Here is a 15,641-nt window from a genome sequence, read left to right on the forward strand (position 1 = left end):
TACTATACAGTGAAACTAGTCCTGTACTATAACATGGCCCCAGGGAACCAGTCCTGTATTATACCATGCAACCAGGGAACCAGTCCTGTACTGTACCATGCCACCAGGGAACCAGTCCTGTATTATACCATGCCACCAGATAACCAGTCCTATACTGTACCATGCCACCAGGGAACCAGTCCTGTACTATACCATGCCACCAGGGAACCAGTCCTGTACTATACCATGCCACCAGGGAACCAGTCCTGTGCGATACCATGCCACCAGGGAACCAGTCCTGTACTATACCATGCCACCAGGGAACCAGTCCTGTACTATACCATGCCACCAGAGAACCAGTCCTGTACTATACCATGCCACCAGAGAACCAGTCCTGTACTATACCATGCCACCCGAGAACCAGTCCTGTACTATACCATGCCACCAGAGAACCAGTCATGTACTATTTCATGCCACCAGAGATCCAGTCCTGTACTATACCATGCCACCAGAGAACCAGTCCTGTACTATACCATGCCACCAGAGAACCAGTCCTGTACTATACCATGCCACCAGAGAACCAGTCCCGTTCTACACCATGCCACCAGGGAACCAGTCATGTACTATACCATGCCACCAGGGAACCAGTCCTGTACTGTACCATGGCACCAGGGAACCAGTCCTGTACTGTACCATGCCACCAGGGAACCAATCCTGTACTGTACCATGGCACCAGGGATAAAATCCTGTTCTGGACCATGGAACCAGTCATTTTACTATTTCATGTAACCAGTCCTGTACTATACAATGGAACCAGTCCTGTACAATACCATGTAACCAGTCCTGTACTACACCATGCCACCAGGGAACCAGTCCTGTACTATACCATGCCACCATGTAACCAGTCCTGTACTGTACCATGCCACCAGGGAACCAGTCCTGTACTGTACCATGCCACCATGGAACCAGTCCTGTACTGTACCATGGAAACAGTCCTGTACTAAAATATGCCCCCAGAAAACCAGTCCTGTACTATACCAACCCACCAGGGAACCAGTCCTGTACTGTACCATGGCACCAGTCCTGTACTATACCATGTAACCAGTCCTGTACTATACAATGGAACCAGTCCTGTACAATACCATGTAACCAGTCCTGTACTATACAATGGAACCAGTCCTGTACTATACCATGGAACCAGAGAACCCGTCCTATACAATACCATGGAACCAGAGAACCAGTCCTGTACTATACCATTCCCCCAGGGAACCACGCCTATACTATACCATTCCCCCAGGGAACCACTCCTGTACTATACCATTCCCCCAGGGAACCACTCCTGTACTATACCATTCCCCCAGAGAACCACTCCTGTACTATACCATTCCCCCAGGGAACCAGTCCTGTACTATACCATTCCCCCAGAGAACCACTCCTGTAATATACCATTCCCCCAGGGAACCAGTCCTGTACTATACCATTCCCCCAGGTAACCACTCCTCTACTATACCATTCCCCCAGGGAACCAGTCCCGTTCTACACCATGCCACCAGGGAACCAGTCATGTACTATACCATGCCACCAGGGAACCAGTCCTGTACTGTACCATGGCACCAGGGAACCAGTCCTGTACTGTACCATGCCACCAGGGAACCAATCCTGTACTGTACCATGGCACCAGGGATAAAATCCTGTTCTGGACCATGGAACCAGTCATTTTACTATTTCATGTAACCAGTCCTGTACTATACAATGGAACCAGTCCTGTACAATACCATGTAACCAGTCCTGTACTACACCATGCCACCAGGGAACCAGTCCTGTACTATACCATGCCACCATGTAACCAGTCCTGTACTGTACCATGCCACCAGGGAACCAGTCCTGTACTGTACCATGCCACCATGGAACCAGTCCTGTACTGTACCATGGAAACAGTCCTGTACTAAAATATGCCCCCAGAAAACCAGTCCTGTACTATACCAACCCACCAGGGAACCAGTCCTGTACTGTACCATGGCACCAGTCCTGTACTATACCATGTAACCAGTCCTGTACTATACAATGGAACCAGTCCTGTACAATACCATGTAACCAGTCCTGTACTATACAATGGAACCAGTCCTGTACTATACCATGGAACCAGAGAACCCGTCCTATACAATACCATGGAACCAGAGAACCAGTCCTGTACTATACCATTCCCCCAGGGAACCACGCCTATACTATACCATTCCCCCAGGGAACCACTCCTGTACTATACCATTCCCCCAGGGAACCACTCCTGTACTATACCATTCCCCCAGAGAACCACTCCTGTACTATACCATTCCCCCAGGGAACCAGTCCTGTACTATACCATTCCCCCAGAGAACCACTCCTGTAATATACCATTCCCCCAGGGAACCAGTCCTGTACTATACCATTCCCCCAGGTAACCACTCCTCTACTATACCATTCCCCCAGGGAACCAGTCCTGTACTATACCATTCCCCCAGGGAACCACTCCTGTTCTATACAGTGAAACTAGTCCTGTACTATAACATGGCCCCAGGGAACCAGTCCTGTATTATACCATGCAACCAGGGAACCAGTCCTGTACTGTACCATGCCACCAGGGAACCAGTCCTGTACTATACCATGCCACCAGGAAACCAGTCCTGTACTATACCATGCCACCAGGGAACCAGTCCTGTGCGATACCATGCCACCAGGGAACCAGTCCTGTACTATACCATGCCACCAGGGAACCAGTCCTGTACTATACCATGCCACCAGAGAACCAGTCCTGTACTATACCATGCCACCAGACAACCAGTCCTGTACTATACCATGCCACCCGAGAACCAGTCCTGTACTATACCATGCCACCTGATAACCAGTCCTGTACTATACCATGCCACCAGAGAACCAGTCCTGTACTATACCATGCCACCGGAGAACCAGTCATGTACCATTTCATGCCACCAGAGAACCAGTCCTGTACTATACCATGCCACCAGAGAACCAGTCCTGTACTATACCATGCCACCAGAGAACCAGTCATGTACTATTTCATGCCACCAGAGATCCAGTCCTGTACTATACCATGCCACCAGAGAACCAGTCCTGTACTATACCATGCCACCAGAGAACCAGTCCTGTACTATACCATGCCACCAGAGAACCAGTCCCGTTCTACACCATGCCACCAGGGAACCAGTCATGTACTATACCATGCCACCAGGGAACCAGTCCTGTACTGTACCATGGCACCAGGGAACCAGTCCTGTACTGTACCATGCCACCAGGGAACCAATCCTGTACTGTACCATGGCACCAGGGATAAAATCCTGTTCTGGACCATGGAACCAGTCATTTTACTATTTCATGTAACCAGTCCTGTACTATACAATGGAACCAGTCCTGTACAATACCATGTAACCAGTCCTGTACTACACCATGCCACCAGGGAACCAGTCCTGTACTATACCATGCCACCATGTAACCAGTCCTGTACTGTACCATGCCACCAGGGAACCAGTTCTGTACTGTACCATGCCACCATGGAACCAGTCCTGTACTGTACCATGGAAACAGTCCTGTACTAAAATATGCCCCCAGAAAACCAGTCCTGTACTATACCAACCCACCAGGGAACCAGTCCTGTACTATATCATGCCACCAGAGAACCAGTCCAGTCCTGTCCTATAACATACCTCTAGAGAACTTGTCCTGTACTATTTCATGCCACCAGGGAATCAGTCCAGTCCTGTACCATGCCACCGGACATACAGTCCTGTACTATTTCATGCCACCTGGGATCTCCTCCAGTCCTGTACTGTACCATGCCACCAGAGAATCATTCCTGTACTATATCATGCCACCAGAGAACCAGTCCAGTCCTGTCCTATAACATACCTCTAGAGAACTTGTCCTGTACTATTTCATGCCACCTGGGAACCAGTCCTGTACTATTTCATGCCACCTGAGAACCAGTCCTGTACTATTTCATGACACCAGGGATCTAGTCCAGTTCTGTACTATACCATGCCACCAGGAATCCAGTCCTGTACTATACCATGCCACCAGAGAACCAGTCCTGTACTATACCATGCCACCAGAGAACCAATCCTGTACTATGCCATGCCACCAGAGAACCAGTCATGTACTATACCATGCCACCAGAGAACCAGTCCTGTACTATACCATGCTACCAGGAATCCAGTCCTGTACTATACCATGCCACCAGGAATCCAGTCCTGTACTATACCATGCCACCAGAGAACCAGTCCTGTACTATGCCATGCCACCAGAGAACCAGTCCTGTACTATACCATGCCACCAGAGAACCAGTCCTGTACTATACCATGCTACCATGAATCCAGTCCTGTACTATGCCATGCCACCAGAAATCCAGTCCTGTACTATACCATGCCACCAGAGAACCAGTCCTGTACTATACCATGCCACCAGAGAACCAGTCCTGTACTATATCATGCCACCAGGAATCCAGTCCTGTACTATACCATGCCACCAGAGAACCAATCCTGTACTATGCCATGCCACCAGAGAACCAGTCCTGTACTATACCATGCCACCAGAGAACCAGTCCTGTACTATACCATGCTACCAGGAATCCAGTCCTGTACTATACCATGCCACCAGAGAACCAGTCCTGTACTATACCATGCCACCAGAGAACCAGTCCTGCACTATACCATGCCACCAGGAATCCAGTCCTGTACTATACCATGCCACCAGAGAACCAGTCCTGTACTATACCATGCCACCAGAGAACCAGTCCTGTACTATACCATGCCACCAGAGAACCAGTCCTGTACTATTTCATGCCACCAGAGAACCATTCCTATACTGTACCATGCCACCAGAGAACCAGTCCTGTACTATACCATGCCACCAGAGAACCAGTCCTATACTGTACCATGCCACCAAAGAACCAGTCCTATACTGTACCATGCCACCAGAGAACCAGTCCTATACTATACCATGCCACCAGAGAACCAGTCCTATACTATACCATGCCACCAGAGAACCAGTCCTATACTGTACCATGCCACCGGAGATCCAGTCCTGTACTATTTCATGCTATCCGAGAACCAGTCCTATACTATACCATGCCAACAGACAACCAGTCCTGTACTGTACCATGCCACCAGAGAACCACTCCTGTACTATACCATGCCACCAGAGAACCATTCCTGTACTATTTCATGCCACCTGAGAACCACTCCTGTACTATACCATGCCACCAGAGAACCATTCCTGTACTATTTCATGCCACCATGGAACCAGTCCAGTCCTGTCCTATAACATACCTCTAGAGAACTAGTCCTTTACTATTTCATGCCACCAGGGAATCAGTCCAGTCCAGTACTGTACCATGCCACCGGAGATCCAGTCCTGTACTATTTCATGCCACCTGGGATCTCCTCCAGTCCTGTACTGTACCATGCCACTGGAAAAACCAGTGCAGTACGAAACCATGTCACCAGGGAACCAGTCCAATACTATACCATGCCACCAGAGAACCAGTCCTGTACTATTTCATGCCACCTGAGAACAAGTCATAAACTATACTATGCCATCAGAGAACTAGTCCTGTACTATTTGATGCCACCTGGGAACCAGTCCTGTACTATACCATGCCACCGGAGATCCAGTCCTGTACTTTTTCATGCCACCAGGAATCCAGTCCTGTACTATACCATGTCACCAGAGAACCAATCCTGTACTATGCCATGCCACCAGAGAACCAGTCCTGTACTATACCATGCCACCAGAGAACCAGTCCTGTACTATACCATGCTACCAGGAATCCAGTCCTGTACTATACCATGCCACCAGGAATCCAGTCCTGTACTATACCATGCCACCAGAGAGCCAGTCCTGTACTATGCCATGCCACCAGAGAACCAGTCCTGTACTATACCATGCCACCAGAGAACCAGTCCTGTACTATACCATGCTACCAGGAATCCAGTCCTGTACTATACCATGCCACCAGGAATCCAGTCCTGTACTATACCATGCCACCAGAGAACCAGTCCTGTACTATACCATGCCACCAGAGAACCAGTCCTGTACTATACCATGCCACAAGGAGTCCAGTCCTGTACTATACCATGCCACCAGGAATCCAGTCCTGTACTATACCATGCCACAAGGAGTCCAGTCCTGTACTATACCATGCCACCAGGAATCCAGTCCTGTACTATTTCATGCCACCAGAGAACCAGTCCTGTACTATTTCATGCCACCAGAGAACCAGTCCTGTACTATACCATGCCACCAGAGAACCAGTCCTGTACTATACCATGCCACCAGAGAACCAGTCCTGTACTATTTCATGCCACCAGAGAACCAGTCCTGTACTATACCATGCCACCAGAGAACCAGTCCTGTACTATACCATGCTACCAGGAATCCAGTCCTGTACTATACCATGCCACCAGGAATCCAGTCCTGTACTATACCATGCCACCAGAGAACCAGTCCTGTACTATACCATGCCACCAGAGAACCAGTCCTGTACTATACCATGCCACAAGGAGTCCAGTCCTGTACTATACCATGCCACCAGGAATCCAGTCCTGTACTATACCATGCCACAAGGAGTCCAGTCCTGTACTATACCATGCCACCAGGAATCCAGTCCTGTACTATACCATGCCACCAGAGAACCAGTCCTGTACTATACCATGCCACCAGAGAACCAGTCCTGTACTATTTCATGCCACCAGAGAACCAGTCCTGTACTATACCATGCCACCAGAGAACCAGTCCTGTACTATACCATGCCACCAGAGAACCAGTCCTGTACTATATCATGCCACCAGAGAACCAGTCCTATACTATACCATGCCACCAGAGAACCAGTCCTATACTATAACATGCCACCAGAGAACCATTCCTATACTGTACCATGCCACCGGAGATCCAGTCCTGTACTATTTCATGCTATCCGAGAACCAGTCCTATACTATACCATGCCACCAGAGAACCAGTACTGTACTATTTCATGCCACCTGAGAACCAGTCCTGTACTATACCATGCCACCAGAGAACCAGTCCTGTACTATACCATGCCACCGGAGATCCAGTCCTGTACTATTTCATGCCACCTGAGAACCAGTCCTATACTATACCATGCCACCAGAGAACCAGTCCTGTACTATACCATGCCACCAGAGAACCAGTCCTGTACTATTTCATGCCACCAGAGAACCAGTCCTATACTATAACATGCCACCAGAGAACCATTCCTATACTATACCATGCCACCGGAGAACCAGTCCTGTACTATTTCATGCCACCAGAGAACCAGTCCTGTACTATTTCATGCCACCAGAGAACCAGTCCTGTACTATTTCATGCCACCAGAGAACCAGTCCTGTACTATTTCATGCTATCCGAGAACCAGTCCTATACTATACCATGCCAACAGACAACCAGTCCTGTACTATACCATGCCACCAGAGAACCAGTCCTGTACTATACCATGCCACCAGAGAACCAGTCCTGTACTATACCATGCCACAAGGAGTCCAGTCCTGTACTATACCATGCCACCAGGAATCCAGTCCTGTACTATACCATGCCACAAGGAGTCCAGTCCTGTACTATACCATGCCACCAGAGAACCAGTCCTGTACTATACCATGCCACCGGAGATCCAGTCCTGTACTATTTCATGCCACCTGAGAACCAGTCCTATACTATACCATGCCACCAGAGAACCAGTCCTATACTATACCATGCCACCAGAGAACCAGTCCTATACTATAACATGCCACCAGAGAACCATTCCTATACTGTACCATGCCACCGGAGATCCAGTCCTGTACTATTTCATGCTATCCGAGAACCAGTCCTATACTATACCATGCCACCAGAGAACCAGTACTGTACTATTTCATGCCACCTGAGAACCAGTCCTGTACTATACCATGCGACCAGAGAACCAGTACTGTACTATTTCATGCCACCTGAGAACCAGTCCTATACTGTACCATGCCACCTGAGAACCAGTCCTGTACTATACCATGCCACCAGAGAACCAGTACTGTACTATTTCATGCCACCTGAGAACCAGTCCTATACTGTACCATGCCACCTGAGAACCAGTCATGTACTATACCATGCCACCAGAGAACCATTCCTATACTGTACCATGCCACCAGAGAACCAGTCCTATACTGTACCATGCCACCAGAGAACCATTCCTATACTGTACCATGCCACCAGAGAACCAGTCCTGTACTGTACCATGCCACCAGAGAACCAGTCCTGTACTATACCATGCCACCAGAGAACCAGTCCTGTACTATTTCATGCCAACTGAGAACCAGTCATGTACTATACCATGCCACCAGAGAACTATTCCTGTACTATTTCATGCCACCAGGGAACCAGTCCAGTCCTGTCCTATAACATACCTCTAGAGAATCAGTCCTGTACTATTTAATCTCCCCGGGACTCCTGTCCTGTCCTCTACCATGCCACCAGAGAACCAGTCCTGTACTGTACCATGCCACCAGAGAACCAGTCCTGTACTATTTAATCTCCCCGGGACTCCTGTCCTGTCCTCTGCCATGCCACCAGAGAACCAGTCCTGTACTATACCATGCCACCAGAGAACCAGTCCTGTACTATACCATGCTACCAGGAATCCAGTCCTGTACTATACCATGCCACCAGGAATCCAGTCCTGTACTATACCATGCCACCAGAGAACCAGTCCTGTACTACACCATGCCACCAGAGAACCAGTCCTGTACTATACCATGCCACCAGGAATCCAGTCCTGTACTACACCATGCCACCAGAGAACCAGTCCTGTACTACACCATGCCACCAGATATCCAGTCCTGTACTATACCATGCCACCAGGAATCCAGTCCTGTACTATACCATGCCACCAGGAATCCAGTCCTGTACTACACCATTCCACCAGGAATTCAGTCCTGTACTATACCATGCCACCAGGAATCCAGTCCTGTACTACACCATGCCACCAGGAATCCAGTCCTGTACTATACCATGCCACCAGGAATCCAGTCCTGTACTACACCATGCCACCAGGAATCCAGTCCTGTACTATACCATGCCACCAGGAATCCAGTCCTGTACTATACCATGCCACCAAGAATCCAGTCCTGTACTACACCATGCCACCAGTCTTTACACACACAGGGAGGGAGGCAGGCAGACACATGCACGTCTAACCGGTGTGACACGGCTAGCTCGTCAGCTGTGCTCGCTAGTGGCCTTTCAATCGGTGACGTCACTCTCTCTTTAAATACCGTTAAATAGTTGTTTCCTTTGCTCTGCAAAGGCCACTGCTTTTGTGGAGCGTTTGGCGACTGTTGTTGATGTGTGCGGAGGGGTTCTGGTTCAAACCCAGGTTGGAGGAGAAGGACGGAAGGACAGAAGCAAACTTTAAGGCTAAAAAGACAAAGATTCAATCTTTCAATTGTTTCCATATCAATTCTGTGACTTGCTTTGCCTCTGTCCTTGTGGAGGTGCTTTAGTTCTTTACAGGACAGTGATCCACAGTGTATTGTTAGAACTTTTTCAAGACACCACTTTAGTTTCTTGACATTGACTGAGCTGAACCTATTTACTCTCTCTCTCTCTCTCGTGCGCGCGCGCTCTCCATCTTTCTCTCTGTGTCTTCTCTCCGTCTCTCTCTCACTCGCTCTCTCCCGATCTTTCTCTCTCTGTGTCCTCTCTCTCACTCGCTCTCTCCCGATCTTTCTCTCTCTGTGTCCTCTCTCTCTCTCTCTCTCTCTCTCTCTCTCTCTCTCTCTCTCTCTCTCTCTCTCTCTCTCTCTCTCTCTCTCCTCTCTCTCTGTCTCTCTCTCTAGTGCTAGTTGAGTGATCCTACAATACCAGCAGTAGGTCTGAAGTGGGATGATTTAACTTCTCCTTGATCTGCTGAGAAAGATTTTCTGCTCAGAAAGCTCTCTTCTTTCAATTATATCCTTGTTTACATCCTCAGATCCTGACTTGCTTTCCTGCAGAGAGAGTGTGTTCTCTAGTTAAAGGAGACAAGAGTGGAGGAGAGGAGAGGAAAGGTGTGTGTGTTTGTGTGTGTGGCCTCGGAGGAGAACATAATGACAGTGTGTTGGGGCTTTGTTTGCCATAGGGACACATTAATGATTAATGCTGAGAGACTACTGGACCAGTTGTGCGTGTGTGTTATTGACTGTTCTTAAATTAACCCCACGACTGTACATCAATTGTTTAAAACCACACTCGCAATCCCAGCGCGGTATGCTCTGTACTCAGCCTACTACTTCTATATTCCTTGCCAAAGTTATGGCTATCAATGCCTTCCTAACTCACTTTGAACTTGTACACCTTTCTGATTTAAGACATGTTACAGATGCCGTATCTTAATTTGACCCAGTTTCACACAGCAGCAAAATAATCCTGCAACAATGGATATTGTTTGCAGGGGTTGTTACATTTTTCATTAGGGCAAATCAAGTCTGAAATGTTGAAGTGGAAATTACAAACTTTAGAAGCCTTTTTAAACCTAATAGTTAGCAAATTCCTGCAACAACATGTTCATCAAATTAAGATATGGCACTGTACACTAATCCTCTCCAACAGGCTAGTGGAGCTTTCCATTACTACTCTCAATTTTGATGTCAGACTGTCTTCTTGAGACTAATATTGTTGTATGCGTCACGTGCAATGATGTCCGAGGGGGAAAAACTGTGTTCATTGTTTGCAGTAACTTCTTTGTTGTTGTAATATCACAGATGGATGTGGCAGTTTCACCATTAAGGATTCCATCTTTAAGCTTGGAATGTTATTTACACCGAGTGTACCAAACATTAGGAACACCTTCTTACTATTGAGTTGCACTCCCTTTTGCCCTGAGAACCACATGAATTTGTCAGGGCATGGACTCTACAAGTTGCTGTCGGATGCTGGCCCATGTTGACAGCAATGCTTCCCACAGTTATGTGAAGTTGGATGGATGTCCTTTGGGTGGTGGACCATTCTTGATACACATGGGAAACTGTGGACCATGAAAAACCCAGCAGCATTGCAGTTCTTGACACTCTCAAACCGGTGCGCCTGGCACCTACTACCATACCCCGTTCAAAGGCACTTAAATCTTTTGTCTTTCCCATTCAGCCTCTGAATGGCACACACATACTGTACATAATCCATGTCTCAATTGTCTAAAGGATTAAAAATCCTTCTTTATCCTGTCTCCTCCCCTTAATCTACACTGATTGAAGTGGATTTAACAAGAGACATCAATAAGTGATCATAGCTTTCACCTGGATTCATGGAAAGAGCAGGTGTTCCTTAATTCTAAAGTATCACTGCATGATATCACATCGTTACCATGACAACCTGGTGACAGTTTGGGAATTTAGCCAGGACCCCGGGGTTAATACTACCTACTCTTACGATAAGTGCCATGGGATTTTTAGTAATCATAGAAAGTCAGGACACACAATTAACAGCCCATCCGAAAGACAGTACCCTACATAGGGCAATGTCTCCTATCACTGCCCTGGGGCATTGGGATATTATTTATTTTTGAGTGTTAAAGCGCTATAGTCCCTACCACCTTCCCTTGTTCTGATGCTTTCAGTCCTCTGAGTTACTTGGAGGTGTGTGTGTGTAGTGTATGCGAATGTGTATGGGTTTTGTGTGAGAAACTGCCACAGCAGCAGCTAGTGTTCAGGTAATTTGAGGTGAGCCTTCCTTCACACTGTGGAAAAAGACCAAAAAAAACCCAGCTCCTCTCTTCTCCTCTCTTCAAAGGGATTTTCTCTCTTTCTCTCTTTTGTGATTCTTTCCCCTGTGAAAATAGGTCACCTTTCTTCTGTTTGGAGAATGCCTGGGTAGTATATCCTCTACAGCCGTGTGTGTGTGGGGGGGGTGGGGTGAAGGTGTGTGTCAAAGTGTGTGTGTAGATTGATCCGCCGGAAAGGCAAGGTGTTTAAAAACTTCACACCAATCCTCTGTATACCCCAGCTCCTGCAGTAGGCAGGCAGTATGCCGACTTTGAAGTGAACGCACAGATCTACTTCAAATAGAAACTTGCACACTTTATTTACTTCACAGCAGACTATAGATGGGAGCATCTCTCTTTTTTACCTTCCCTCTCCACTCTCCCAGATCAAGGTGAAACACCCCTTTCAAAGAGCTGTGGACCAGTACACTGTTGATCGGCCCAAATGGCACCCTATTTTCTATATAGTACCTTATAGGCCCTGGTAAAAAAAAGAAGTGCATTCAATAGGGAATAGGGTGCCATTTAGGATGTAGAGAGCACCGTGCATTAGACTGTCAGATTTGTAGGGACACTGAAAACTCTATCAATGACTGTTAAACACAGTTCCATAGAGATAATAAACATTCAATCAACAATTTCTCTCTCATCAGGTACTGCATCATCTATGTGGGTCTGACAGTATTTTTTACTGAACCCTTATTTTACCAGGTAAGTTGATTGAGAACACATTCTGATTTACATCAACAACCTGGGGAATAGTTACAGGGGAGACTGTTGTACACACTGCTATAACAACAGTACAGGTGATAATGTGTAGACTGTTATTGAGGTACACCATTTGCCTTGATGACAGCTTTGCACACCCGTGGCATTCTCTCAACCAGCTTCATGAGGAATGTGTTTCCAACAGTCTTGAAGGAGTTCCCACATGCTGAGCACTCGAGTGATTGTGGAGGTGAGGTCATCTGATGAAGCACTCCATCACTCTCCTTCTTGGTCAAATAGCCCTTACACAACCTGGTGGTGTGTTTTGGGTCATTGTCCTATTCAAAAATGAAGAATAGCCCCACTAAGCGCAAACCAGATGGGATGGTGTATCGCTGCAGAATGCTGTGGTAGCCATGCTGGTTAAGTGTGCCTTGAATTCAAAATAAATGACTGACAGTGTCACCAGCACAGCACCCCCACACCATCACACCTCCTCCTCCATGCTTCACGGTGGGAACCACACATGCAGAGATCAGATACTCTGTATCTCACAAAGACACGGCGGTTACAACCAAAAATCACAAATTTAGACTCATCAGACCAACGGACAGATTTTCAACAGTCTAATGTCCATTGCTCGTTTCTTGGCAGCAATTCGACCATGAAGGCCTGATTCACACAGTCTCTTCTGAACAGTTGATGAGGAGATGTGTCTGTTACTTGCTGGTAACTCTAATGAACTTATGCTCTGCAGCAGATGTGACTCTGTCTTCCTTTCCTGTGGCGGTCCTCATGAGAGCCAGTTTCATCATAGCGTTTGATGGTTTTTGCGACTGCACTTGAAGAAACGTTCAAAGTTCTTGAAATTTTCCGTTTTGTTTCTCTTTGCTTTTTTGAGCTATTCTTGCCATAATATGGACTTAGTCTTTTACCAAATAGGGCTATCTTCTGTATACCAGCCCTACCTTATCACAACACAACTGATTGGCTCAAACGCATTAAGAAGGAAATAAATTCCTAAATGAACTTTTAACAAGGCACACCTGTTAATTGAAATGCATTCCAGGTAACTACCTCATGAAGCTGGTTGAGAGAATGCCAAGAGTGCGCAAAGCTGTCATCAATGCAAACGGTGGCTACTTTGAAGCATCTCAAATATAACATATATTTTGATTTGTTTAACAATTGTTTGGTTACTACATGATTCCATATGTGTTATTTCATAGTTGTGATGTCTCTTCACTATTATTCTACAATGTAGAAAATTGTAAAAAAAAAATAAAGAAAAACCCTTGAATGAGTAGGTGTCCCTATGCTGCTATAACTTCATAAGAGGTTGCCGTACCGAGGTGTAGAGATGTTATAACTATAGTAGAAGTGGTATCTATAGCATTATAACGTTAATAATAATTTGCTGCCTTACCGAAGTGTAGAGGTATCCATCACTATTCATCCCAATGTAGAGCCCTGTCTTAGTGCTCTGGATGGCTACTATCCTCAGGCCCACAGGAATCAAGTTGAACTGCACTGCAAAACAGACACAATGACAAGAAATAGAGGGATTGGGGAGAGGGAGAGAGAGGTGTTAAAGTAATCTGCCCTTGTTTCTTACTAAAACATTCTCAGTGTTTGAAAAAGACAATTGGAGCCTCCTCTCGTTTCATTCCTCCCACCATCCGTCAGAGAGAGAAGGAAGAGAGGGAGAGGCCGCCTGGGGCGATCAAGCTTTTAGAAACTCTTCAGCCTCTTCCTTCAGTGCGCCCTTCTGCCACAAATAACTAAATCTCACCCGAGCTACTTGATTTAAAGGGCGGCAGGTAGCCTAGTGGTAGAGCATTGGACCAGTGACCAAAAGGTAGCTGGTTTGAATCCCTGAGCCGACAAGGTGAAAAGTCCATTGTGCCCTAATTTGCTTCAGGCCTGCCCTACTACTATGGTTGACCCTGTAAAACAACACATTTCATTGCACCTACCCGGTGTATCTGACAATAAAACATGTTTTTTTCTGTTTGAGTTAGGGGAGAGAGGGAGTGAGATAGACGGAGATAGAAAGAGAGAGGAGAAAGGAGACAGAGGACAGAGGGAAAGAGGGGGAGGCAAATGAGAGGGAGAGAGAGAGAACAGAAGGCTTTATGCCTCTGGAATACATTACTGAGTGACACCTCTTAAAACACCTCTTAACAACACTGTAAACACCACATTAATTTAGTTTTCTGTCTTTTTAATGCAGTTGAGTCAATCTCCTCTATTTTGAACCTTTTTAATGTGCATTGTTTTCCATAAAGACACCACACCTGGGTCGATGTAAAAAAGCATTATGTGTGTGTTTGTGCGTTGTCAGAGAGTCTTGACCGTAAGCCCTCTGTGTTGGGGGGGATATGCTAAGTAACATGTTAACTTGAGTGATATTGACAAAACGCCCCTCGGCTACACAACACTGCGGGAGCCATGCAGATTTTAAACGGACGCCTGAAAGCATTGCCGCGACCGCTGCCGTGACAACCAAACCCAGCCAGGAATAGTAGCTTTGAATAGGCCATTTAATAGTCAGTTTAAAAATGGAAGAACAACAGCAACCACAAGTATCAGCCAACAACTGCTTTCGTCTAATAGGGTTTTCTTGCCGAAAGAAAGAGAGTGATGACAGGATGGGGTGATGAAGGAGTGCAGGCTGCCCTGGTCCTCTGTATCCCCCGCTCTCTCTAGGCCCTGCTTTTATTTGTTCTATCGATCCCTGAATCTCAACCAGGCCGTTTCGCAAATGAACATGGTGTCACTAAAGACCACGGAGAAGGTGACACATAGAAGAGCACACACAGTCCCTCTCTCTTGTCTCTCTCACACACTCACACTCACACAGCCACTCATACATGTATAGAATATATAGTACCCCCTACTCACACATGGAGTCTATGACCCTCTGTAACCCTGGACACTGCTACAGACAGACACTCTCTCTCGCTCTCTCTTCCTTTCGCTCTCATTTTGACCATTCGCTCTCCTGTATCTCAGTTTCACTCTCCCCTTCCCTCTCCTTTCTCCAATCTCCTCTCTTTAACCATTTCTCCCACCATTTGTCTGCTCTTTAGTTTCTTGACATTGACTGAGCTGAACCTATTTACTCTCTCTCTCTCTCTCTCTCTCTCGCTCTCGCTCTCCATCTTTCTCTCTGTGTGTCTTCTCT

The 15,641-nt window shown here is 46.9% G+C and overlaps 1 protein-coding gene across 1 annotated transcript in view; it reads right to left on the minus strand.

The window, feature by feature from the left end:
- LOC118392050 (fibroblast growth factor 11) overlaps positions 1 to 15,641 on the minus strand; it is a 115,537-nt gene that overhangs the window by 25,851 nt on the left and 74,045 nt on the right. Inside the window, exon 4 of the mRNA XM_035783672.2 lies at positions 13,881 to 13,984. Coding sequence (XP_035639565.1) covers positions 13,881 to 13,984 — 104 coding nt within the window. The remainder of the gene's footprint in view (positions 1 to 13,880; positions 13,985 to 15,641) is intronic.

The sequence above is a fragment of the Oncorhynchus keta genome, chromosome 13 (assembly GCF_023373465.1).
Source record: "Oncorhynchus keta strain PuntledgeMale-10-30-2019 chromosome 13, Oket_V2, whole genome shotgun sequence".
Classification (NCBI taxonomy): Eukaryota; Metazoa; Chordata; class Actinopteri; order Salmoniformes; family Salmonidae; genus Oncorhynchus; species Oncorhynchus keta.